At 48.5% G+C, this 27,191-nt stretch overlaps 1 protein-coding gene across 2 annotated transcripts in view; it reads right to left on the bottom strand.

Moving 5' to 3' along the window:
* DNAJC6 (DnaJ heat shock protein family (Hsp40) member C6) overlaps window positions 1–27,191 on the bottom strand; it is a 42,490-nt gene that overhangs the window by 3,086 nt on the left and 12,213 nt on the right. For both annotated transcript variants that reach the window (XM_054286290.1, XM_054286289.1), the window contains exons 2-18: window positions 20,437–20,587; window positions 19,649–19,698; window positions 19,410–19,558; window positions 15,893–16,015; window positions 13,814–13,947; window positions 11,263–11,457; window positions 10,639–10,756; window positions 9,958–10,037; window positions 9,593–9,786; window positions 9,415–9,495; window positions 8,361–8,810; window positions 6,428–6,580; window positions 5,628–5,696; window positions 4,870–5,004; window positions 1,848–2,105; window positions 1,238–1,383; window positions 41–217 (exon numbers count right to left, since the gene is read on the bottom strand). In XM_054286290.1, the coding sequence (XP_054142265.1) occupies window positions 41–217; window positions 1,238–1,383; window positions 1,848–2,105; window positions 4,870–5,004; window positions 5,628–5,696; window positions 6,428–6,580; window positions 8,361–8,810; window positions 9,415–9,495; window positions 9,593–9,786; window positions 9,958–10,037; window positions 10,639–10,756; window positions 11,263–11,457; window positions 13,814–13,947; window positions 15,893–16,015; window positions 19,410–19,558; window positions 19,649–19,698; window positions 20,437–20,587 (2,663 nt within the window). The remainder of the gene's footprint in view (window positions 1–40; window positions 218–1,237; window positions 1,384–1,847; window positions 2,106–4,869; window positions 5,005–5,627; window positions 5,697–6,427; window positions 6,581–8,360; window positions 8,811–9,414; window positions 9,496–9,592; window positions 9,787–9,957; window positions 10,038–10,638; window positions 10,757–11,262; window positions 11,458–13,813; window positions 13,948–15,892; window positions 16,016–19,409; window positions 19,559–19,648; window positions 19,699–20,436; window positions 20,588–27,191) is intronic.

The following is a 27,191-nucleotide window of genomic DNA, read 5'->3' as shown; positions in this document are numbered from 1 at the left end:
ATTCTGGTTTCCCCCTGAGGTGGAGGCAGCCCAGCCTTACCTTGTCGGGGTGAACGACGAGCACAGCCCGCCTGTACACCTTCTTCACCTGCTCTGGGGTCACCAGGTCTGCCATACTCACAGGCTTCCACTTGGTCTCCCCTGCCCACAGCACCGTGTGCATGGTGGACAGCAGAGCCCTGATGTTCCTCTCCTTGCCCTCGATCCACTCCAGGACCTGCAGGAAGGAGTGCAAGTCTCTGTTTATGCCTCACTTTAGATATTCCACCAGGACTAAGTTTCTTCATTTGAATAGCCGTGACCCTGAGGAGCATCTTAAATTTCTTTCCATGCTTTAGAAACCTTCAGAAAACCTTTATCTAATTGTCATTAACTTTTATATCACTGTTTTTAAATTATCATTAATTTTATATCACTTGAAAGTTAAGACAGACTTTGAGCAACATCCCTGCTAAAAACACTGACTTAGTAATGCTTGATGGAATAGCCACAATTAAATGTTTAACTGTCTGGTTCTTTAGCAAGGTCAATTGCACACCTCAACTAAGCTCAGCTAAGCTAAAATGTAAATGAAAAACCAAAGCATAAATAGATTTTACAGTTCCAGGCTGAGCTGCCCCAGTGAAATAAAAAGGCATCAGAGCAAAGAGAATTACATTGGGAAGGCCAAATCAGCTGGGAGCATCAGTGATTCAACAGCTTTTGTGGGGATGAAAATGGGAGCTGGGAAAACTCCTGCCCACTCCATGGCCTGACCTCTGGCCAGCTGTTGTGGCTGATGGTGGTGTTCAGTGTGGTTACTGTCACTTCCCAAAGGTTAAAACCTTTCCACAAGGCTAAAACCAGGACATTTTGAGAGGGTCATTCTGTTTTCTAGAACTTTGGCTGCAGCTTTTCCTCTCCTTCTGTAATTCCAATTTGTGGTCTCATATTTCACATAGAGAGCAGGACAGACTGAATTCCCTTCCCTTCCATAAGAGATCTGCAGTTTGACAATTTATTGAGGAGAGATAAGAGAATTCCAAAGCAGGCAGGATTAATGAGGCAGAGGATTAGTTCAATTAGCTGTGCCTGCTAATCAGGGCTGGAGTGTTGTGGAAGGGCAGCAGCCCAGACAGTGACACTGAGCAAGCCATTGTTGGTGTGCTCTGGCTGAGGACAGAAATGTAACCTTGGAGTTTTCAATCTGTTGAGGACATTGAGCGACTGGGAGGACATCACCAAGAATTTTGCTTACTTTGAGTTTTTCAGGGTCCATTTCCTTTGCCATTTCTTCTTTTCTCATCTCAGCTATTGTTTTGGGACCCTTCTTGTCCTTGTGAGCATTAAAGCCTTGACCAGATAATAAATCTTCGAAATCTGCAGACACCTTTGGCTTGGAATCTTGAAAATGGAGAAGATTTGAAGTTATTATCATAGCATGGGTGCATTTAACCCTGGCTTTCTACAGAAGATACATCCTTTGGTTAATCACATTAACAATCTCCCAGTGCTAATGAATGTGCAGGCTCTCATGAAAGATGTTGCTTAATGTTACTTTTAAGTTGTTGTTATTATTATTATAGAATCCTAGAATGCTTTATGTTGGAAGGGACCTTGAAGTTTATCTAGTTCCAACCCCCTCCCATGGCAGGGACACCTTCCACTGTCCCAGGTTGCTCCAACCCCCATCCAGCCTGGCTTTGGACACTTCCAGGATTACTTTGGAAGCTCCTTTGGAATACAGGACTTCCTAAACAGCACAGTTCAGTCCAGGACAGGATAAAGCACCAAGTAATCCACATGACGGACTTGCTTGGCCCTAACCTGCAAACCAAGGGACACTCACAGGCGCCCAAGGCTCTTACCGACATTAGCAGCTCCTTTCCCGCGCTCGCCCTGCGCCCCCGTGGCCGAGAAGCTGACGTTGTAGTTGGGTTTGTTCTGGGGGGAGGCGTGGGGCACGCTGGGCTGGCCCTTGGGCTGTGTCCCCTGCCAGCCGTAGCCCGTGCCCTGCTGCCACCCGCTGCCCCCCATGGGCTGTGGCGGTGGCTTCTGCGGGGACGGCGGGAAGGCCCCGGCCATGCCCGTCGGCGTGGTGGGCTTGCTGGCAAACGAGGGGCCACCTGTGGGCAGCAACACAGGGAGAGAGTCACAGTGGGAATCAAACTATTGAAGTGAAGGGGAGAAGCGACCATCCGATTGATGCATCGAACTCCGATTTATTGATCAATCAGCCACTTTATATAACAGTGTTAATTAACTTCATGCATATTGCAAAATCCAAGCTCACGATAGGTTAACAGAGAAAACTCTAACCACTCCTTTTGTTTTACAATACCTATAATTGTTTATTAAAAACAGAACCAACGTTCCCACTGTGATATGAAAGATTCCCAAAACTTCCATATCTGTTCCCAGGGAGCCATCTTTTCCCAGACAGAGTGCTTTGCTTGTTATGGGAAGGCTGTCTGAGAACCTTATTGTTTATAAAATCAAGCCTGGGAACTGCTTTAGGAACTGCTTTACAACTACCTTTTACTTTTCTGTCAACTGTATGCCTTCATGGCCTTTTTCTTTAAGCCATGCTTGAACTAAACTCTCCAACATCAAACCACACCTGCCTTTGCAGCATTGGAATCAAGGGTCTGCTGGTTATGGCATGAAACAAGGGGGAAAGGCGTTTCTGAGCAGTCAAGTTGTGTAGCCAGGTGCAAATGCCCTGTGAAAAATGGGTATTTTATGATTGGCTTTTCACAACTATTAAAATTAATATTATATGTGTTGTGTTAGAAAGTAATGCTGGATTAATTCTCTTCAGTACTGTGTTAAATGTCGTTTTAGGTTATAACAAAATGTTAAAATAGAAACTGTGCTATGTAAGATACTTTTTTAAAGAAAGGACCTGCTGCAAGATAGCAGCCACAGGACAGCTGAATCTTTCAGAGAAAGAGAATTTATTGCCCCATTATCAGAAGAAATTAACTTCTTCTGCCTCGAAGGTGTTGTCAGGATTCAGAGGAAGAAGCTGACACTGCTCAGACAGAATCCTGTGTTAGAATGGAATTTATGCACCATGTATGAGGTGTATGAATATGCAACAAGTTATTGCTTTTAAGGGTTAATCCTCTGTTAATGTGGGTCCTTTTTCGGGCTTATTTTGCCCAGAAAAAGTACTTGGACATCCATAACTCTTTGTCTCTATTGTCTCATATTGTCCTAATCCAAATTGTCCAAATTATTATTACTCTAATTATATTACTATTTTTAGAACCATTTTATTACTATCAAATTTTTAAAATTTTAAAAACAAGTGATTGGCATTTTTCACGTACCCCACCTTTAGACAATATTGCAAATTAGGGGCAGATCAACTCCACAGCTTTTCTCACAAAGCAGAATTGATCCAAGCAAAGTCCCCCAGGGTTCTGCTTTCAGCTGTGCCACAAATGTTTGCAGCATGGCTTTAGCCCAGGGATTGCTCTGGGAGCTGTTTCTGGGACAGCACCTGGCTTTGGGGGTTTGAGGAATGGAGGTGGCTCAGGGAAACAGGGAAAGCTGGAGGTGGCTAACAAGGAGCCACAGCTAAAGGAGCCACAGCTCCATGGGGATGGATGGTGGCAGCACAGAGTGACACAATGATTAAAGCTGGGAGGGACCTTAAAGCTCATCCAGTTCCAGCCCACTCTGCACTAGGCCAGGCTGCTCAGAGCCCCATCCAGCCTGGCCTTGAGCACGTGCAGGGATGAGGGAGCTCTCTGGCAGCCTGTGCCAGTGCCAGCACCAAGCTGGTGCTGTTGGAATCGTGTCTCCTCACGCTGTGCTGATTAAAACCATCCACAGAGATGAGTCCCAGCACCTCACTGCTTTAGGGGATGCTCCTCTGGCTCTGGTTGTGTTTGTGGGAGGAACCCAGTGTCAATGTTTTATTATTTCACACTGACATCCCCGCTCAGCTCCCAGCTCAGAAATGTGTCATGGAAACTGGATGAAGTGCTTTTGATTTACTCACGACCAACAAAAATGTGCTTAAACATCCTGGGCGTGCCAAGGCATTTGTTTTTAAACCCCACCACTCTCCTACAGAATGTGTGCTTTAAAAGGACCTCGGTGGCTCTGACATGGGGCTTGGCACGGTTTTTATTTTGCTCCTGCAGAGCAGCCTGAAATCCAGCAGAGGGAACTGGGAAACCGAATTCCAGAGCCGTGCTGGGACTGACGCAAAGGGGAAAACAAACATCACACCGAACCACAAGGCTCCCAAAGAGCTGAGGGCAGCAACAAAGGCAAGGAAAATCTATTTACCGCACTCAGACAATGCTGGGCTTTAAGGAAAGCTTCAATCATTTCTCAGAACTGCCTTTTAAACATTGGAATTGAGGGTTTGCTGATTTTCTTATTACATAAAACAAGGGGAAAAGGCTTTTCTAAGCAGTCAAGCTTTGTAGCCAGGTGAGATACCCCATCTTTAGATAATACTGCAAATTAGAGGCAGATCAATCCCACAGCTTTTCTCACAAAGCAGGAAAACAAATCAAGTCTGGAAGGAAGCAATTCCTCAAGAACCCCAGCAGCTTTGCAGAGCCAAATTCTCCTCCCAGGCCTGTAGCAGCACTTGAGCACAGAGCATCCCCAGCCAGAGCATGTTTGGACTGATCAGAGGTTGTGCTTTGCAATCCATGCAGCCTGCTGAGCTCCCTGCACGTTGCCAGCACATTTTTTGACCGGGGATCAGGAAAAGCAGGGATTTGTGAGAGAGTCAGGCAGAAGGGAAAGCCTGGCAGCAGCACTGGCATGCAGGTGGGCTGAGAGGCCCCACACATACCAGGCTATTCTTTAAAAGAATGCTGGTAATTTATTATTTTCCTTTTTTTAATAAGGGATGCAAACCTGCTAAACTCGCTCCAAGACTTCCCAGATCAGCAAATGGATCCAGTGTTTGGGGTTTAGCCTGATGAGTGGGAGTGCTGTGAAGGGATCCTGTAGGACTGGTGGCAGCAGACTTACTTCCCATTCCTAAACCACCTTAAAAAGAACAGAAAAAAAAAAGCATATATAAGAGAAAAAAGAACATTTTTCCTTCTGTTTGACATTTTTCCTCCTGTTTGATATGAGTGCAGCTCTTCCCCAGTGTTCAGCCACATATTAGAAGACTGCTATTAAAATTGAGTGTACCATGAGTGTACCATTGTCAGTTCCTCAGCAGCCTCAGACTTGTTGCACTCCCACTCCCAATTAGGAACAGCAGCAGGAATGTTCCCAGACTGTCTGCACTGCCAGAGGAATTGTGACATGTGCACACATTTTAACAACTAGAAGCCTTCAGGAAGCAGCTCTGGGAGGCCATGCACACTCTCCCAAGATCGGAAAGAACCATGCAATCATTTAGTGGCATCCTGGGAATGCACAGCACTGCCCAGGCTTTTTCCATGGCTCTCCTTGGGATGAAACAACCTCTGGACACCCTCACCTCACCTCTGCTGCTCTGGGTTCTTGAGGAAACCAACCCAGATTATTTTAAATCTGGAAATCTTTAGAGGGAACCTGTTCTTTGCAGTCACTGGCAGCATTTCCACTCTGCCTCTCCCCTCTCAGAGCTCCTTAAAGGTATTTTTTTTGCTAACCACCCTGAATTTTATGGTACATACCTGCTTTGTTGGGCCAGTCCCAACCACTGGAAACATCTGGTTGGATGGAAACTGTTGGAGTGCCTGAAGCTAAAGAGAATGACTGATATCAGTATCTGAAAGCAGTGCAGCAAAGCCAGCACAGCCCAGTGCCCACACTGGGACCCCACAAAGTCCCAGAACCTCATGTGGGAGGTTCTCCCCATGGCAGGGGGCTGGAACTGGATGGTCTTTAAGATCCCTTTCCAGGGAATACTCCCAAGGAGCACATGTTAGATGATCAGGCACAAACAAATCCATGACTGAATGTGTTTCAGACAGGGTTACACCTGAAATTTTGGGGTGAGAAGGAGGAAATTAGGGAGCTTTTAAACAAATAGAAGAAAATTCCTTCTCCTCAGTCAAATTCAGCTGTGAATTTGGTTAGGGTTACTACTGGAGCTAAAGAAAGCTGGTGCCTGCAACTAAAATCACCAAAGGATGTGTGTTTTCTCTAAACATGGCTGCGTTCAGTACAATTAATGGTAGTTTGCTTCAAAGGAGACCTCATAACCACAGGAACATGTGGGCAGGCATTCTTCATGGCCTCTTTTTTATTTATATAAATAGCCTATTAATTAAGTCTAAGACCTGAGCAAAACTCAGCTCATCCTACCACACTTTAAGTCCAGAGACAAAAAGCTCTTTCCTGTTTCATGGGGCTTCTGTGGTTTAGAGTCCTTTTATGGGAATCATCACTTTGTACTTAATGGCTCCATTTCTGTTTCAAAGCAACATTTTACATTTCTTTAAACCCCCTGGAAGAGGCTCCCCTTTCTTACCCATGTGAAAGGGATCGCTGTGCACAGTTGGTGAAGGGCTTCTTGTGGCTTGGAGGAAAGGATCCCCAGGGACAGCTGATGAGCCAAGGAAGGAGCCCAGGAGGTCTGGACCAGTTTGCTTGGGGCTGCTTCCAAAAGGATCAAAGGCAGTGGCTGTGAAAACATATTTGAGGAAAGGAAATCATGAACTTGCAGCAGGAATGTGCTTCAGGGTAAGGGAATGCTGTGGGGAGAGGAAATCTGATACCTGCAGGTAACAAAGAGGGGACAGCCTGGGACTGTGGGGGAGCAACTGGAGAGCATCAATATCCCAAATTCTGGGCACCTAAAGAGCCCCACAGCCTGGCCATGGCAACAAACTGACCCCATCTCTCGTTTCCTAAGAGAGGCTGAATTTAGAGCCAGCAAAGTGAGGGTTAAAGTACTCAGGCACTTCAGGTGGAGTTTTAACTGCCAGGAGAATGTGGAGGACAGTCTGGAGCTTGGCATTACTGCCCTGGTGCAATTCCTGCCACTCCTGCTTCCTCTCAAGATGATTCAGGCTGGCAAAGGTTATCCATGTTGGGGGTAAAGGGACTTTTAGAAACAGCTTTAGAAAATAATGGATATCTTTCCTACAACACTTGTTACAAAAATCCAGTTCTTCCCAAACTCCATTTTTGATCAATTTGTTCTGTCATCTCTCTTCCATGTAAAACCCCAACAAACTGAACCAAAAGAAACCCCTATGAAGTCACTCAGATTCTTATCAACAAATTTAAGGTTAAAAGCATCCTGAAAGGTACAATCCCTAGAAGCTCTGCATGTGGTGATGATGCTACTCATTACTTAAGTTACTCAGTCACTACTCTTCACTCATTTCCCAAGCTCTTATCCTTGTTTTCCTGGCTTGGCACAATTGAGCTGTGTGACTCTGGCTCTGCAGAGCTCACAAATCCCTAAGTCTTTTCCTGATCTATTGCTGCACCTCTTGTGTGTTGTGTCTGCCCTGGGTGAGAGCTCTCAGACTGAGCCTACAAGAGAAACCTTCTCCAGGTACAAGTGACCAATTTCTTCCACTGAAACTTGCATTCTTCTCTCTCTTTGCACTTGATCTGCTTTATCCTTCAAAAGATTCCTCTCCCAAATATCCATCCAACCACTCCTGCAGCCTGGCCTTGGAAGAGACAGAAATTCTCTATTTCCTAGTCCAGGATCCCTCTCACAGCTCCAAACCCCCTAAGTTCAAAGGGAAATTCAATTAATGGTGCTGTAGGTCTACCCAAACCCCCAGAGGAGTTTTTGTAAAACTCATGTGCACTATTGGGCCCATAATGAGAGCAAAACTGAGGCTCTGCAGAGGTTGTTGGTGTGAGGAGCCTCCAAACCCCAGGGTGTGCTGCAGTAGGAACTGGTTTGGTGAGGATGCACCAGCCTGGAGCAGAGGAGCTGGCTGGGGCCTCTTGGGCTCCCCTACATGAAAGGGAGGTAGCCAAGATCCCCCAGAGGGATCCTCCAAGCCCAAGATCTCCCCTGGGGGGGCATGCAGTTCATTACATCATCAATTTCATCAAAAGTTCTGTTCTTCACTACAGCTTCTGCTGGTTTTGTCTTCTAGAGATAACGCCAACAAATAACAATTGTCATGAATATCAAACTGTTTAAAGTTTTTGCTCTGTTTCCTTGATACATGAATGTTTCAAAAGTATTATCTTAACTTCCTCAAACACTTATTGCTGATATATTGGTAGTATCACGTAAATTTACTGAATTTTACGATAAGCATTTGTCTTGCTTTGAAAAGACAGGTATCTGCTAAGGAAGGCAGGAGCCTCCCCTAAAGTGGAAAATGCAAACACCCTCCCTTCAAATTCTTTTAATTCTGATTTTCAAACCAGGACAGCATTATTTATGGAGTATTGCTATTATATTTTTGTAATAAAGCCACCGTTACCTTCTCCCACCCTGGGGGACGGGGACGGGGACGCCGAAGCTGCCGAGCGCCGCGGGGTCGACTGCACAGATCCAGGTGCCCCCACGTGGAAAACCTCCTCAGCAGCAGCAGCAGCTCCAGCAGGGCTCTGGGAGCTCGGCCCCCCGACCCCAAACAGATCATTCAGCAGGTCAGAGTTAGAGGGGGCAGCGCTGGGCTGCGAGGGAAAGCTCTTGCTCATGGGGCTGCCATCCAGGCCCAGCAGGTCCACGTCTTCAGGGGGAGGTGCTGCTGGAGGCTCCTGCTGCTTTTTGCTGTGTTTGGGTGTCCCGTGGGGCTTGTCACCGCTGGCATTACTGTGCTGACTGGAAAGGGACAAGAGTTCGTCATCTGACTGTTCGCTTTCCTCATGCACCAACGCTGCTCGATCCTCTGAGGTGGGGTGAGAGCTACTTTTGTCAGATTTCTGATCTAAATGATGATTGAAAATAAAATTAGGCAGCTGTTAGTTTGGTCATCACAAAGGTCCCGTAAAAATCAGCTTACAAGCAGAACAGAAGGCTGAGAATAGCACAGCAGCATTTGGCTAAAATCATTTTGGTTTTTAAAGTAAAAACTGGTGAATTTCTTCCCCTAAAGGGTTTTGCAGCCCTGGCACAGCTGGGGTCTCCATCCATGGGAGATGTGGCACTTGGGGGCATGGTCAGTGGTGGCCTTGACAGTGTTGAGCAGTGGTTGGACTTGATGACCCTAAAGGTCATTTCCAACCATGATTCCTTTGCCAAAATTACCCTAAATTTTCTCATCAAGGCTTATTTATTTCAAGTTTTAGCATGAAGGAGGCCTCGGGTGAAGGCTCACCCTAGAAGTGTCAACAATGGTCCCACAGAGCCCAGTTTGAGGAGGATGCTGTAGGAAGGGAATTCCCACTCCATGGCAACACCAGGGTGTGCCCAGCTCTGTGATCTAATGCTACAGTGGGGTCCCTCAGCCTCACTGCAGCTCCAGCCAGGGGAGCAGGGGTCGTTTGTGTTCTTTGGAGCAGATTTGACTCTGAAGACCAAGCCTTGCCTACCTTGCCAGCTGAGAGAGGAGAAGAATGCACTCTGCCCAACGTTCCTGATGTTATCCTGGGGGGAATCCGTGGCACCTCTGCCTGCAGCACAGAGCACCAGAGAGGTGGAATGAAACAAAACCCAGCTCAGCATGAAGGAATCAATCATGGGAAGGGAATAAATCCCTGCAGCCCTTACCTGCCAAAGCAAGAGTGTCCTGGTGCTCCTGGTGGGAGGAGAAGAGAATGGAGGGATTGATGTCTTTTGTTGTGAAGTTCTCCCATGGGGGAGTTAATTCAGTTTGTCTGTCTGCAGACTGTATTTCTATGTCCAGTATAACATGAAAAAGCTGAGGGTATTTGTCTGGAGAGTCACAGGCATCCAGCTCAGGCCTAAAGGGGACAAGAGTGGTCCAGTTGAAAAGGAAAGAATATTTCTGGAAAGCTATAAAAAGGCTTTCAGTGCATTCAGGCTTTTCATATTTCATCTGTGACTGTTCTCCCTCAGCCTTCATCAGGCTTTTATGCATCAGGTTTGATTAATGTTCAGCTTCAAACACTCACTTGGTAAATTTGAGAGTGGTTGTTCCCAGGGCTATGAATCCAGTGTGAAATTGAATTTGGAATATTTGTGTGTTGGTCATCTGAAAAGAAAAGAAAAGCAGAGAGAACCAGACTGAACAAGGGCTTAAATACAGGAGTTAGTTAATTCTACCCTAATCTTAACTGCTGAATTCATTCTGCTTGTTCTACAGGCAATATTTCCTTTCTCAATATTCCCAAATATTCCCAATATTTCCATCTGCCTTCAACCCTGCTGCTGCAGTCTCCCTACAGCAGAAAACCTTCAGGAACTGGCCTTCTTTCCCTTTTTCTCTTTATTTCTGGGATCTGCTTGTCAGTTTTGCAGTGAAATGAAGTTGTTCCCACTGAATACATGGGAGCAACAGGTTTGTGTCCCAAAAAACATAAAACCATTTCACTTGGAGTAGAGGCCTCAGGGAAACATCATCTACACAGCAAAGGGCACCAAGAATGAGTGGAGAGGAGGGAAATATTCACTGCCCACTCTGCAACTTGAATATTCAAGTTTTAAATACATCCCCAAGGAAACTGTAGAGATTCCATGTTTAGGCAGCTCTAAGTTTGGAAGAGAAGAGAAGAGAAGAGAAGAGAAGAGAAGAGAAGAGAAGAGAAGAGAAGAGAAGAGAAGAGAAGAGAGAAGAGAAGGAAAGCAGCTCCTACTTTGGCTTGGAGGCGTCCCCCGATGGTGGATCTCATGTGGTAGACAGAGACAACAACATCTCCATGGACAGTGGCTCCCAGTGGGATCAGCACCTTCCCTTCCTGCACACGGTATTCTCTTGCAGGGGAACAGCAGGAAAGCCAGGGTTAAGCTCCCTCCCACCACATCAAAGCTCTCACCTCCCTCAGGCCAAGCAAGGAGGAGCATTCAATGCTCTGCTTGGTCAGAACAAAAATATTCCACAGGGGGGACCAACAGAGCACTGGATGATCTCTAGGAAGGTATTTCACTTCTTGCCAACCTCAGATCCTGATGTCTGTGGTGATCCCATTCCTGACAACCTCAGATCCTGATGTCTGTGCCGTTATCCCACCCCTGCCAGGCTCAGATCCTGATGTCTGTGCAGTTGTCCCACCCCTGCCAGGCTCAGATCCTGATGTCTGAGCAGTTATCCCACTCCTGCCAACCTCAGACTCCCCCTGGCCATTTATTTCACCCCAGGCACTAACTCTCAGCGAATATCTCCATTGATCAGCAGCCAGGCAGTGACTGCAGCTCAGCCATCCCCAGCCAGGTGGAAGGGGCTGCATGCGCTCCCGAGGGAGGCAGGGCCCAGCACTCACTTCATCCTCTCGTACTCCTGGGAGGTGGTGAGGATCCTGGTCTCCCCGCTCAGGATGTCGCAGAAGGGCCGGCAGCCGTTGCGCTGCTTGTTGAAGCAGGGGACGGGGCTCAGGGTGACTGACTTGATCGTGAGGGGTTTGCAGTGGGGGATGACAGGTTTGTCTGCTATTAGGTCGCAAATGTACCCTATGTACCTGCAGGCAGAGAAAACCAGGGCTGAAACCTCCATTTCTTTCATTTCATGCTCCAAATCTGCCTTGAAATCCAGTGGCAGTGCTGTTCTTTTGGATGCCCAGGACTGGAGTCTCCATGAGCTCCAACATCCCTGCAGCTGGCACAGAGCCTGCACTGGCACTGCTGTTTCTGTAAGGGTTCAGCTGGCACAGAGCCTGCACTGGCACTGCTGTTTCTGTAAGGATGCAGCTGGCACAGAGCCTGCACTGGCACTGCTGTTTCTGTAAGGATGCAGCTGGCACAGAGCCTGCACTGGCACTGCTGTTTCTGTAAGGGTTCAGCTGGCACAGAGCCTGCACTGGCACTGCTGTTTCTGTAAGGATGCAGCTGGCACAGAGCCTGCACTGGCACTGCTGTTTCTGTGAGGATGCAGCTGGCACAGAGCCTGCACTGGCACTGCTGTTTCTGTAAGGGTTCAGCTGGCACAGAGCCTGCACTGGCACTGCTGTTTCTGTAAGGATGCAGCTGGCACAGAGCCTGCACTGGCACTGCTGTTTCTGTAAGGGTTCAGCTGGCACAGAGCCTGCACTGGCACTGCTGTTTCCCTAAGGATGCAGCTGGCACAGAGCCTGCACTGGCACTGCTGTTTCTGTAAGGATGCAGCTGGCACAGAGCCTGCACTGGCACTGCTGTTTCTGTAAGGGTTCAGCTGGCACAGAGCCTGCACTGGCACTGCTGTTTCCCTAAGGATGCAGCTGGCACAGAGCCTGCACTGGCACTGCTGTTTCTGTGAGGATGCAGCTGGCACAGAGCCTGCACTGGCACTGCTGTTTCTCTAAGAATGCAGCTGGCACAGAGCCTGCACTGGCACTGCTGTTTCTGTGAGGATGCAGCTGGCACAGAGCCTGCACTGGCACTGCTGTTTCTCTAAGGATGCAGCTGGCACAGAGCCTGCACTGGCACTGCTGTTTCTGTGAGGATGCAGCTGGCACAGAGCCTGCACTGGCACTGCTGTTTCTGTGAGGATGCAGCTGGCACAGAGCCTGCACTGGCACTGCTGTTTCTCTGAGGATGCAGCTGGCACAGAGCCTGCACTGGCACTGCTGTTTCTCTAAGGATGCAGCTGGCACAGAGCCTGCACTGGCACTGCTGTTTCTGTAAGGGTTCAGCTGGCACAGAGCCTGCACTGGCACTGCTGTTTCTGTGAGGATGCAGCTGGCACAGAGCCTGCACTGGCACTGCTGTTTCTGTAAGGATGCAGCTGGCACAGAGCCTGCACTGGCACTGCTGTTTCTCTAAGGATGCAGCTGGCACAGAGCCTGCACTGGCACTGCTGTTCCTGCAAGGGTGCAGCTGGCACAGAGCCTGCACTGGCACTGCTGTTTCTGTGAGGATGCAGCTGGCACAGAGCCTGCACTGGCACTGCTGTTTCTGTGAGGATGCAGCTGGCACAGAGCCTGCACTGGCACTGCTGTTTCTCTAAGGGTGCAGCTGGCACAGAGCCTGCACTGGCACTGCTGTTTCTCTAAGGAGGCAGCTGGCACAGAACCACTGGCACTGCTGTTTCTGTGAGGATGCAGCTGGCACAGAGCCTGCACTGGCACTGCTGTTTCTGTGAGGATGCAGCTGGCACAGAGCCTGCACTGGCACTGCTGTTTCTGTAAGGGTTCAGCTGGCACAGAGCCTGCACTGGCACTGCTGTTTCTGTGAGGATGCAGCTGGCACAGAGCCTGCACTGGCACTGCTGTTTCTCTAAGGAGGCAGCTGGCACAGAGCCTGCACTGGCACTGCTGTTTCTGTGAGGATGCAGCTGGCACAGAGCCTGCACTGGCACTGCTGTTTCTCTAAGGATGCAGCTGGCACAGAGCCTGCACTGGCACTGCTGTTTCTGTGAGGATGCAGCTGGCACAGAGCCTGCACTGGCACTGCTGTTTCTCTAAGGAGGCAGCTGGCACAGGAGAGGGATTCTCCACAACCACAGGTTCAGCATGGAGTGGTTGGGTTGGAAGGACCTTCAGCATGATCTAATCCCACACTCTCAGTGAGCAGAGATATCTCAAATAAAGGAATAATTCAGGCTGGGACATCTGAATGTCACCTGCCCTCTGCTCAGAGCAGGAGCAGCTTCACAGCTCTGTCTCAGAATTTGGTTTTGTGCTGGGGGTGAGACCCCACCAGGATCTCCAAGGAAAGAAGTCCCAAATCCCACAGCTGCTCTGGGCAAGCTCTCCCAGACCTGCTCCCTGCTCATCTCTGAGGAACACTGTGGGATCTGGACACCTGGCTGAGCCTGGGGGCCAAAGCACACCTGCCAGGCCTTTGGGCAGCTTTGAGCAGGGGGGATGGAGCTCACAGTGCTGAGCCAGGGTACTGTACCTCCTGTGAGATGGCCACAGTACAATTCCAGGTCTCTTTGTGTTCAGCAGCTGCACGGCAGGGCCAGGATGAGAGAAGAGGTGACAGAAACAGAACATTGCGCTGACCAGAACTGCTGAGGCTGCACGGCCGTCCTGGCAAGGAAAGGGGCAGAGAGGAAAAACTGTGAGTACCAGAAAGATCCTTTAAATTCCAGCTCCCCAGTCCTCCTGAAATCACAAAATATGATTTATCCAGAAAAACTAGGGTTGAGACCACAAAGTGATGAGCAATTTTGAGTTCTGTGCCATTTGTTCAACACCCAGGACTTCAGTGAACAAAGCTGAGATAAAATCCAGGGAGCAGCCAAAGCTGAGGGTGGTTTACACTTGTTTGGAAAGCCCACAAGAACATTTTGGCTGCAAATGTTGGTGTTTCGTGGCTGCTCCCCAGCTGTAATTTTAAAATTATTTCAAACATAGGCCTGGAAGTGACCACAGGGGTCAGAGTGCACCCATCCTACAGCTGCAGGCAGTCCTCTAACAGAAATTTATCCTGGAAAAGGATAAACAAACAAAAAATCCAGCCCCAGGCTCCCTCACCCAAACACCTCCACAGCTCTGATTGCTCCTGATGGGGCTTTTTAAAGGTGATTATGGGGGAAAGTTTGCTGAGTCACACTGATAGACCAAAAATGTAGGAAGAGCAGGAGAAAATCAATGCATTCCCAGTGCCCTGGGTTCCTGCTATACACCTTTGCTATCCCTAATTGCTCCAAACCCCTTTGAACACTTCCAGGGATGGGGAATCCACAACTCCTCAAGGCCTCACCACTCTCACTCCCTGCAATTGTATTTTTCAGGCCCCCTTTAGGCATCCCAGCCATTTTCTGTAGGATTTTCTGTACTGGAGCTGATCCAGGCCCCAAGAACCTGCTGACATGAACAGGCTGTTTGCTTTGTTCCAAGTTTAGCCCCTGCCAGTTGTTTCTGGCAAGATCTCTCAGGTTCATATAAACTAAGTGGGTTTCTGCAGCCTTGTTAGAAAGTGTTGGAAAGGACTCCCTGTCCTTTATCACATTATCCTGATATCCATTGCCCAAAGGACAGGAAAGGAATTGGATTTTTGAGTTGGATTTCCAGGATTGGAGGCATCAAGTGCATCCTTCTCTCTTTTTGAAGGGAATTGACGTCTCTGGCTGTGCTGTGAGAGGCAGAAATGCCAGGCTGCCATGGGAGCTCTGTGCAGTTTGGGATCAGTCATTTCCTCCACTCCTCCCAGTCTGTGCTGATCAGGGCTGACAGCCTCCTGGTTTAATTTGGGCTCCAGGAGCAAAGCAGAACTCTGCTTTGGGGCACTGCTGTCAACGGGAAAGGTTGCATGGAGTAAATTAGGAGTGATCCAGGACCACACCACCCTCACACAGTGCAGCATTGCCCAGTGCTGAGTAATCCCTCTGGGGGCTTCCTTCAGCCAGGCCTGACCTCTCCTATAGCAGGAGACTTCAACAGTCTCCATTTCACAGCTCCACAGGATTCCCAGCTCTGTGGTTTCTGCCCAGTTTCCAGCCCCCTTCAGTCCAAAGGCTGCATTTTCTCCTGTGACTACTTAGATTGAAGTGCAAATCACAGAATCACAGAATGGTCTGTGTTGGGAGGAACCTTAAAGCCCACCCAGTGCCACCCCCTGCTATGGGCAGGGACACCTTCTACTGTCCCAGGGGGCTCCCAGCCCTGTCCAGCCTGGCCTTGGGCACTGCCAGGGATCCAGGGGCAGCCACAGCTGCTCTGGGCACTCTGGCCAAGTCACAGCAAGCTGGCAGCTCTTGGGTGAAATTCAAACCTTTCTCCTAGGAATTATTTTGACCTCTCTTGCTTTGTATTCCTGCTTCTCATTCAGTGATTCTCTTCCAGCTGAGCTTTGGGTGATGATGTCCTTTACTCTGGGTCAATCCCATCCCATCCCATCCCATCCCATCCCCTCCCATCCCATCCCTCCTGTTTCAGGAGCTGTCCCCATGCTGTCCCCAGGCTGCAGGCACTCCAGGAGCAGTGTGGGCTGGCAGTGCCCAGCTGTGCTGGCTGCTATGGGTGCACTCACCATGCAGTGGATGACACAGACGTTTTTGGGGTTCTGCTGCAGCCAGTTGTGCATGTTCTTGCAGACGGCGTAGAGGTTGTGCAGGCTGGGCGCCTGCCGGACGGGCCAGCTGCACTCAGACACCTGCAGGGAGGGCAGCAGCACACAAACAGCTCTGTGGGAGCACCAGACAGGCCCTGCTCTGCTCATTCTCCCTGCCAAGACACCTACTTGTCCTTTACAACGCGGAGTTATGTGCTGCAATCCTACTCCAGCTCTCCTCGTGCGTGACTCCGCGCCGTGCCTCCCATGGGTTATGAGGAGGCAGACAAAAAAGCTCTCTCAGTGCAATGACATTGGGCTGATGTGTTGCTCCTGACTGCACATTTTTCAAAATTTACATTTCACATCAGATTATCTGGAGGGCTCTTCCAGAATGCTCCAGTCTCGCCTCGATTTCTAAAGCCTTTGTACAACGTGTCCCTAAAAACTGCTCTGATTTGCACAGGGCACTGAGCATCTGTTGTTCTGAATCCTTCTCTGGCACAGGATCTCCAAGCCCTGTGTGACAGATATTAAACTGATGAAAGGGAAAGTTCTGTTAAAAAAAAAAATAAATCCTATCTAAGTATGTTAATGTATGAGCCAGCAAAATGAATGGCTCCTTAGAGCAGAAACCCCACAAATCTTAAAGTCTGTCTGGTTCCTATTCCTCACTGTGCTGGTTCTGAGGCAGTCCTTGCAGTCCCAAGCAGCACATCAAATAGCCCTCAACTGACATCTCCCTTTCATCTGGTTTTAATTGAAATATCTCTTTTTTAAAAGGCATTTCTGGCCAGAAGAAATTTAAGGGAGGAATGTCCTGAGGCTTGTCCTCAGCTGAAGAATTGGTTCTCTCTCTCTCAGCTGACATTTGGCTGCTGTTCAATGGGAATGGGGAAGGAAGGAGATGATTTGCCCAGATGTTCTTAAACAGCCACATGATCCCCAGAACTGTTCCATCTCTCAGAGGAAGGAAATGCTCCAGGTTTTATAAAACTTGCACTGCAGGCTCTGTCTGACACCTGCACAACATCTTGGAGCAGAAACAGGCACCCAGATTCCAGCCAGAGCCCTGCCAGGCTGTGCTGTGTCCAGCAAGGATCCCAGAGGCTCCCATGGGATGCAGGGCCAAGCTGGCAAATTCCATTTTTGTCTTGCAGAAAGTTGTATATTTATCTGATTGCTTTTTAGATCTGTGAAAGTTTTGGCCTCCAGAATATCCAGATGTGGCTTTGTGTTGTAGAAATCACTGAACAGATCCAGCAGTGCTCAAAGTTTGGAGAGCAGGGAGTGACCATTCCTATTTACCCTCTCACCTTCTCCTGTCTCCAGAGTTTCTTTCATTCCTTCTGTTGTACATCCTTGATTTTCCCTGTTACAATTCCTACAGTGACCCTTCCACTGACAGTCCTCAGAGCAGCCCTCCCTGCCAAGCATCTGGAAAAGCCATTATCACTTCTCTAGTAAATAACACACATTTCCCACCAGTCCATAATTACATATTTACATTGCCTCTAATTACACATCTGCCTGATGGTTCACAATTAGGAAATTAAATGTGTGCTTGGTGTTTCTATGAAACAGAACCTCACCAGCACTCAGCACAGACAACCTTGGGGAAAAGCAGCTGGGATTCCCCAGCTCTGGGAATCAGCACTCAGCACTTGTTTGATTTTAGCAGCAGGGATGTGACCCAGGAGGGGCTGTGAGGTTTGGGTTTGCTTCATGCCAGATTTGAGTTCTGTGGTTTGAAACTCCTCTCCTCTTGGGGACAGCCTGGTCTCTGCTCAGAGTCACGCTCTGGGTGGGGTAGAAGCGACCTTAAAGATCATCTTGTTCACACCCTGCTGCCTCCCACTATCCCAGGGTGCTCCCAGCTCTGTCCTTGGATTTCCAGGTTTGGGGAGAACCTTTCCCAGGGGCTCAGCACCCTCCCAGAGCCCTCTCCTCCTTGGCAGGCTGGGCACCTGGGGCTTGCTGACCCACTCAGGCACAGCCAGGCAGGGAAATGGCCCAGCAGGACAGGAATTCACCTCCCTCCTGGAATCCCTGGAATTATCTCCCTCCTGTGCCACCACGCAGCACAGGGACCCACTTGGATCTTAGGAGCAGAAAGCTTTAAAGAAAGCAGGGACTGAAAAGCTTTTCCTGTCAAAGAACCAGTGTATATCTCAGTGCAGCTCAGCTGACATCCTCATCCCAGCAGGAAACTCACTGAGGTTTCACCTCCTTGAGAGCCCTTCAGGGTTTTTTTATACAAAGCTCAGTCTGGTAATTATTTCATGTATTGTGTTATTCACACTTCTTTCTAATGAAAAATACTTGGAATCAGAATTTCCCAGCCCATAAACTGACCACAATATTTTATTAAAAGGTAATTTTATTTTCTTCCTGTGTGAGTCAAAGCAATGGTTCCAAAGCACCAAGCTGTCCTTTGGGAGTGGTATTAAAAGTCTCTTGTTAAAGTGTTGGGCAGGGTAGGAGATAGTTCCAGGGATTCAGGAATTATGGCCAGCTCACACAGCAATAGATCTTTAATGCTGGGCTTTCAGAAGCAGATAAATTTTTCTCCACCCACAAACAGCATCAGTGGTGCACCAAAATCAATCAAGACTGAAGATTCTGAGCTCTTAATATCTCTTAATTAGTCTTCCCTGTTCATTTACTTGTATTTGAAGTCTGGTTACTGATGGCCACAGATAAATTTGCTTTAAGTGTCAGTGAGTGGTTTCTTGTGATCAGAATTACTGAAGAAAAATTCAGCTACACCTCAAATTAAAACTAAATTAGCCTTACATTAGATTCATTTACCCTGACTGAGAGTTAAGCCTGCCTTTTGGGTTGAAGGCACCAAAAAGTTAGAAATTTTAAAAAAACAGAGCACAACACCAAAACACAGCACTCCCTTATGGGAGAGGAAAAGAACAGGAAGTTTTCAGAAAGATTAAATCTAATCTTGCATTTCAGCAGCAGCATTTCAGAGATTTCCTCTAAAAGCCATTAATGAAGCAGAGCCTCGCAGTGCTCCCTGATGCTGCTCTGGTTTTGGAGAGGGAAACTGGGCCAGGCAGTGCAGGTGGCTTTTTAAAGTCACAAGAGCCAAAATGCCCCTCAGATCCCCTTTCCATCCCGAGCTTTGCCTGCTTGATTAAAGCCTAACTGCAAGAAAATCATCTCCCTCCTTCTATTGGTAATTTCTTCCAAAGGCTTTAATTTTATTCTTTCCCTGCAGCAGCTCCAACACTCTGTAGGAACAGAATAAACTCTGGTTTTTCTTTATTTCTCTGCAGCCACTCCATGCAATGCCTTTCACTCTCCAGGCTCCTCACATGAGCATTATCCCTGAACTTTCCAGCTCTTTCATCCTAGCTAAAACTCCCAAAGCCACCCCAGCAGCTTAAGAACACCTCTAGCTCCTAAATCCCCTCAAACTGTGGGTCCAAGAGGAGCTGCTGCCCCTTTCCCTGGGGAATCTGCCCCCGTGGAAGGCACTCACCCTGTTGTGGAACTTGGCACTGCGATAATATTTGGGTGACAAGTTGAACACGGTGTAGTGGTCGGGGTGCCTGGAGTCCAGGAACGTCCTGACATCCTCAATGTGGTTCCTGAATCCCAGCTCCACGCCCTCAGCAGGAAAGGACATCACTGCCAAGGCAAGGAGAGGCCAGCATCACTGGGGTGCCTGCAATTCTGGGCTTTGGAATTCTGGGTGTTGTGTTTCTCCACGGTGCTTACCTATGATCCTTGAGGTAATGTAGGAAATATCCAGCTCTCCCTTGGTGTAACTAAGAGACAAAGCAGGGCACAGAATTTAGGCACTTCAGCAGCACGTTAGGAGTGTTTGCCCAGAAAAAATCTACTTATCACACAAGGAAAATTCATCTTAAAATTAATTCTTGAGATGCAGACAGTGACCCAGCCTCCCCCTCTCCACATGCAATTAACTGGATACAAAACCTGCAAGAAAGGTCCCTTTTCCCTTCTGTCATTAATTTTTAGTGCCAGTTTCCAAGAGAAATCTCCAGCAGTTTGCACTTTGCAGATCCCTCAAACCCTCTGGGGTCTTGCATTGAATTTCCTTAATTTCTTGTAGCCCCTGATTCCATGGAAGGGGACAACACCAGGAGAGTCCCCAAAGCAAAGTCACCTCAGCCTGTCTTCCATGCCAAGGTGGATTTAGGGATGGGAACATCAGCAAGCACAGCAGAGAGAGGCATCAACAGCAATGACAAAATAAATATTCAGGTGGTGTTTCACTGGAAGGATCCCACAGGGAATCCTCCAGGAGCTGGAGACCAGGTGCTCCATTTCACTGGCATTTCCCAGATTTCAGGGTGCTGATGCTCACTATGAGCTCACATTGTTTTACTTTGGTTTTCCCCTCTTCCTTGAGGCCAAACCCCAATGATGAGACAGAACCAAAGAAATGATTTGGGATTTTCCCCTTTCCTCAATCCCTGTGAGCTGTGCTCGTTCACTGGGAGCAGCAGCTCCTGGTTTTTCCCGCTCCAGGTGCACTGTACCTGGCCACAGACTGCATGACCTTGGAGGAGGTGTCCTTCAGGGTGTCCTTCAGGTTGTCCTTCAGGTTGCTGAAGAGCCTCCCTGCTCCTCCCTTCACCATGTCCAGCAGGCCTCCCCCGTAGCTGGACTCCATGTCTGGTGACGAGGCACCTTCAACACAGCAAAACCAAAAATTACAACAAAACCAAAAATTACAGCACAACAAAGCCAAAAATTACAACACAACAAACCCAAAGCCAATGTCACCGGTTTGGAACAAACCCCAACAATCCCCCTGCTCTGTCCACACCAAGCAGGTCCCCATGAGCTGCTGTGTGTCAGGCATGAGGAAAAGTGTTTTCCCTCCTCCAAGGGATGAGGGATGGCTCCTTCCTGCCAGCTGGGCTCAGAGCTCCCAGCACTGTGTGCAGGTTGTGTTCAGTCTCAGCACAGGGCAAAAGATCTAAATTGGCCACTTCTCCTCTACATTCTGTTTTAGAACACAAGATGGCTCCTCGAGGCACAGGAATATTTCTTTTACCAAACTTCCTGTGAGCATGATTTAAAAAAAAAAAATAAAGGAGAGAAAAGAAAAAAATCAAAGAAGCTTGTTGGCTTCCAAGCATGGAATCTGTGTTTGATCTCCCCTCACAAAGTTTGTTTTCATGTTATTCTGTGCTGGGAGAGCCAGGGCTGGAAGGAGGAGATGTTCAAAAGGGGATTTTAGTTCTGCAGGTCAGCTTTTAAAGGAAAGCAAGGCAGAAAAGTGGTAGCTTGGAACAGGGAAAAGGGGACAAAGGATCAGAGGTTCAACAGCACTGGGCAATTCTTACAGCTGGAAATGCTGTAGGAGAGCAACAGAAGGCTCTGAGAGAATGGAAAACTTAAAATCTTTAGAAATCAATCTGAAGATTTAAAAAGTGGAGAGGAGAAAGAGAGAGAAGGAGACTTTCACTGTATTTCCAGGAGAAGCAGCAGGAATCAATTCCAAGTTTCCTGTGTCCCCTAAAGCCAAGAATCAGAAAGGATGGCTGAGCAAGAAATGGCTCCCACTGCCACAGGGCTGGGGTAGATGGGATATTGGGGAAGAATTGTTCCCTGGGAGGGTGGGCAGGCCCTGGAATAGAATTCCCAGAGCAGCTGGAGCTGCCCCTGGATCCCTGCAGTGCCCAAGGCCAGGCTGGACCGTTCTGTGTTCAGAATAAACCTCTAACGGTCACCAAGCCCAGAATCCCAAAATCACCAGAATCACAGAATCCCAAAATCCCAGAATCACTGACTCTGAAGAGACCTTCAAGATCATCAAGTCCAACCCAGCCCTAACACCTCAATTATCCCATGGCACCCAGTGCCACATCCAGGCTTTTTTTAAACACCATCCCAGAACTTTATCACCCTTTCTGTAAAAAACTTTTTCCTAACATCCAACCTAAATTCCTCTTGGTGCAGCTTGAGGCTGTGTGCTCTGGCTGTGTCAGTGTTGCTGGAGAAAGAACCCAACCCCACCTGAGCACAGGCACCTTTCAGGGAGTTGTGAAGTGATAAGGAAATACCAAATAAAGCAACAACCTCCTTCCAAGACTGAAGTATGTCACCCGGGAGACTTCCTGCCATGGTCCACCCTCAGCAGTGAGAGTTCAGCTGAGGGAGCCCCTGCTGACAGCACCACCCTGGTGTTGGACAGGATGGGAGCTGGAGAGTGTGGAAATCTTTATTACAGCACTGAAGTGCTGATTTTACAGAGGATCAGGAGATGGATGTGCAGAACTTCTCCTCCCAAGGCAGAGAGAGCTTTGGAAGAGAACAGGGATCCAGGGGAGCTCAGAGGGAAGTGCTCAGTACTGGAGTAGCTGAGGGTGGCAAAACCATCAATGTCTGGATTAGCCGGGCCAGGAAACTCATTCTTATTCAGGGAAAGGGAAAGAAATCACAAATCCAGAAGGGAAACACCCCCTCCCTATCCCCTGCAGTGCCACGAGCAGTGTTTGTGCTTATTCTCAAAAACCAAACACTTTCTACCAACCCTGCTTTCAATGTGGGGCTTTGGAGGCAGAAATGGGAGAGCGGAACAGGTGTGGCCTGGAGTGATGGGGACATTTTGTCACCTGCAGCCAGAGGTGCCCCAGAGTGACCAGCAGCAGAGGGTCACACCCTGCCACCACCTGAGGGAGGTGCTGCTGCTGGAATCGCAGATTTGGAATCTTTCCCTGCAAAATCTGCACTGCTGGAGGCCCTGTCTGCCTGGGGAGGTCCCTGAGCAGCCCCCCCAGAACCCCCCCAAGCACAGGGCTGAATTCCAGCCCTCCCGAGGGCCCAGGGGGAGCCAGCCGACATTGAGCAGGCATTTCAGACTCTGTCAGTCTGGCTATTTGTGCTGATGAAGCAACTCTGAGCCTCGGAGAGGGGAGGTGCAAGGAGGCTGCCTGGAAACTGAGGCTCAGCAGAGAAGTGCTGCCTTTCTCAGGTCACTTAGCAGGAGTGAACAGACCCTTTCTGCCTGGAAAGGGCAGACAGAAAGCAGACATGAAACCATGGGAAAGGAAGCAGGTTTCCCTCAGGCTGCCCAGATTTTGTGTAACAATATCTTCAGTGTCAAACGAGGGGGGTTATTTTTGCTCAGGGAGCTGCTGCCTGTGCTTTTGTTAGAGGTGAAGTGAGGAAGGATCTAAATATTCCCTGTTCCTCATCATGGAATCACAGAATGCTTTGGGATCTGAAAGACCATCTCATTCCACATAGAAAAGCATTAAATCCTCATCTCCCACCTTCCCAAAAAAAAAGAGATTTGGGAGTTTTAAACCTCCTCTAACTTCTCTTCCAATGGTACCACAAGAACCTGGCACTACAATGGGAAAAAAATTGTTTGTTCCTGGTTTTGTCTCCCAAATTCCCTATTTTTACAGGGTTTTCTTCTGCTTGTTGCAGTCTTCTCCCTCCCCACAAGGTATTTTCTGGGGGAAAGAAAGGGTTTTTGCTTGTTTTGTCCCCTAAGATAAAGGTGGAGGCTGCCCTGTGCCTGGGCAGAAACGGCCCTTTTAAAGTTCCCTGCACTGAAAGGAGTCAAGCCACTGTTGTTGTGGCTTCAGCAACAAAGCCTGGATTGTTTTTAAGGAACACTCAGCAAAAAAAAAAAAAAAGCTGCTTTTTGTGCCTCTCCCCCCCAGCAGGCAGCAGAGCTCACGTTCCTCCCCCAGGCAGCTCTCCCAGCAAAGCCTGCCTCGTGTGGGACGTGCTTTCCCACCAGCCTGCAGGGAGCAAAGCCAGGCTGCCACAACTCCAGCATCACTCTGACATGGTTCCCACTCCTGGGAGGGTCTGCAGGGCAGGAGGAGCAGCCCTGCAGCAGCAATTCCTGCTACAGCAGGGTTGGAGCATCCTTTGAAGGGTTTCCCATGGCTGCAGGGGTGTTGGGTGCAGAGCAGAGACTCCACACCCCTGGGTACCCTCAGCATCTCCAGCTCCTGCTGTTCCCCACAGTCCATCTTGCAGAGGATTGCAAAGAGGAATTTCACCTTCCCTGCCTGGGGAAGGGTGACAGGAGCTCCTAAATGCAAATCTCTGGGCAGTGGCTCCTCTGCACCCAGTGATAATCAATGTCTGAGATATTATCAAAATCAATATCAGAGACCTGAGGGCTTCACCTGCCAGCTGGGCTTGGAACAGCCTGGGGTGGTGGAATGTGGGCTTGGATTGAGATGGGCTTCACAGTCCCTCCAACCCAAACCATCTGTGATTCTGTGGTTCTAACTGTGGTTTAAGGGCACAAAATCACATCCTGATACCTTCCTTCCAGCATATCCTTCATCTAGACAGCTGAGCTTTACCACATTTAAGCCAAGACTAAACCATGGATGCTGTTATGGGCACTTGCATCCTGTCTTGAATCAGACACAGCCCAAGTGTCAGAATCACTGGGTGATGGTTTGGGAGAGAAATCACCACCAGCAGAGACAACTAAAACAGTGATAAAGGGGCATTCACAGGGAAAACCTGCAGAAATTACTTGGGAAGTTCCTCAGACTCACACAGACCCCAAGCACGGATTATTTTTTACCTAATTTTTTGCTACCAGTCCCATCTGTCTCCTCCTCCTCCTCCACTGTCCCAGATTCCTGGTAGAGTTAGGTTCCCTATGAGGCTGAGCACACTAAAAGTGTTATTCCATAAAAATAAGCAGCAAAGCATGTGCAGAGCAGAAGAGGCTCTGCTCATTTGATAAAATGAATGCTGAGACCCCCAAGCCCAGGTTTCACTCATCCTGACACTTCCACTGTCCCAGGCTGCTCCAAGCCCCATCCTGGGACACTGCCAGGGATCCAGGGGCAGCCCCAGCTGCTCTGGGCACCCTGTGCCAGGGCCTGCCCACCCTCCCAGCCAGGAATTCCTTCCCAAAATCCATCCAACCCTTCCCTCTGGGATCTTCCAGATATTCCCCCTTCTCCTGTCATTCCAGGCCTCCATCCAAAGGGTAAAACCATGATTCTCTCCTAAGCAGACAATCATGAGCCACAGAAGCATCCCCAGCACTAAGATATCTTCAATAATTTATTCAGCTGAGCAGGGAGTTGTTGCTTATGAGGTTGTTGTTTGGGGTTTTTTTGCTGCAGCTCTCCAGCAGTTCCATCCAGGCCTTTTGCCTGGAGGAAATGGAAAATGCCTCAAACAGGGGAGGTTTAGGTTGGACATTGGGAAAATTTCTTCCCCAAAAGTGTTGTCCAGCCCTGGCAGGAGACATCCCTGGAAAGAGTTAAAAGACCATTTAAAAGATGGTCTGAGAGGGCTTTTCCAACCTGAGCAATTCCATAATTCGGTGTTTCTGTTGGACAACAAAGGGTCCCCAGCCTCCTGTGGGAAGCACTCGGAACCTCTGGCAGCAAACTTTGGGGTAGGGAACTCAAGAACCTCTTTTTGTGCTTTGCTGGGATAAAACTCCAGAACTAACATTGCATGAGCCCAAGGCTTTTTATCCAAAGGTTTGTTTGAGGCTGCTTAAATGCAAACTTAATGGAAATAATTAAGGTTCTTCATGGAAAGAATTAAGGTTCACTCTTTCTGCTTTTGCTCGAGAAACGGAAAATGAGGAGTGCAGCTGGCACCAAAAACATGGAGGATTTCCATAAAGGGGGGGTTTTACTCCCTGTTTTCTTAGCAGAACAGTGATATTGAGAGGGGAGGGGAGATTACCACCCAATTCTTGCTAGATTTGTTTAATTTGTTAAAAATTTCCCCTCATGAAAGTCATCTTCAGCAAGGCCCGACAGCGAGCCACCAGGCCGGAGCGTGAAATGTGTCTGTGGAGTTGAGGGACATTCTCTGTGCTTCTCCCCCCTGTCAAAACAACTGAGAAAAGACAAAACTCCTGCCAACACCCCATCGTTCAAAGTGTCCAAAACACACCAAGCAAACAAAGGAGCCATTAAACAGAACCTCCCCGTTTGAAAAGGCAGCGAGGGGGGAACACAGGCCAACATTGTCCAGCCAGGCCTTTGTCCCCGTGCCAGTGACATGGAGATGTCTCTCTTCTGACTCAGAGACAAGGAATCACCAGAGCACAAGACATTATGTTTGCAAGTGTAAAACAGCTCAAGAAATCTCAATTTCACCACTTGCAGTTTCTTTCAGAGGCTTTTTCTTGGTGGTTATTCTGCCTGAGGAAGCACAGAGCACAAGCAAGTCCATGCCCCAACCCTTTAAAAGCTCTTTTCTATCTTATCTAGATCATAAACACCACAGAACAGCACAGAAAGGGTTTTTTCCTTTCATAACAACTATCCTTGCTGTTACTTTTGCATCTTATTTCCTAGAACCTCTTCTTTCAATGCTCAGCCAGCTGCTAAGAAAGCAGAATTGAATGCCACAGCAAAAACCCAAATAAATTGGCTTCTTCAAAATTCTGCCTGGTTCTCATCTTGAGAGCACTTGCAGCAACTTAAAAAGGAAGAGACAGAAGCAGCTCTGGGTAGATGCCTTTCTTGGAATCTGGTTTTATAACTCGTGGTGTTTTGTGTCCTGTGAGGTTCAGCTCAGGTCTCCCTTTGAACCTCCTCTCATCCATTTCCAAACCTCCATCCCAAGTTGGGGCATTTGCAGGAGGGAATTGGGAATTGTTCCTGTGAAGGTGGGCAAGCCCTGGCACAGGCTGCCCAGAGAAATTAGAAGTGTCCAAGGCCAGGTTGGATGGGGTTTGGAGCACCCTGGGACAGTGGGAGGTGCCCCTGCCATGGCAGGGTGACACTGGATGAGCTTTAAGGTCCTTTCCATCCCAAACCATTCCAGGATTCTGTTCAGGACTCAGCTGACCTCTCTGTGCCAGCTCCCTGCCATCCATGAGGAGCTCCAGCCTTCCAGCAGCAACCCTGGGCTTCTGCTTCCTGGCTTTTGCTTCTTTTCACTCTGAGCAACACCAGCCCAAAAAAAAATATTAAGCCAATAATCAGGAGCACTTGGGAATTGAAGCAAAGCTGCAGCCACTGATTATTTTCCTTGCAGAAGGTGTTTATGAGGCTGCAAATCTGCATTAGGAGAGGATGCTTGAAGATCTAATACTTTGCCTTAGTCTAAGGAAATTAATAGAAAAACCAAACAGGAGCCCAGTTCCTCAGCTCAGGGGAGTTGGTGACAGCAAACACAGCCCTGTTAGTGAAACCAGCAGCAATTTGCCCCAGAACTGCCAGTGCTTTGCCTTCAGCACAAATCCTCAGCCATCCAACATGTGGAATTGCTCACTGGTGACCCACACACAAATATTCCACAGAGCAAAGGGCATTTCCCTGTG

Source organism: Melozone crissalis, unplaced genomic scaffold, assembly GCF_028551555.1.
Source record: "Melozone crissalis strain CALT ecotype California unplaced genomic scaffold, PUWL_Pcris_2 ptg000045l_1, whole genome shotgun sequence".
Lineage (NCBI taxonomy): Eukaryota > Metazoa > Chordata > Aves > Passeriformes > Passerellidae > Melozone > Melozone crissalis.
The sequence above is the reverse complement of the archived record's forward strand: the minus strand, read 5'-3'. Positions and strand labels throughout refer to the sequence as shown.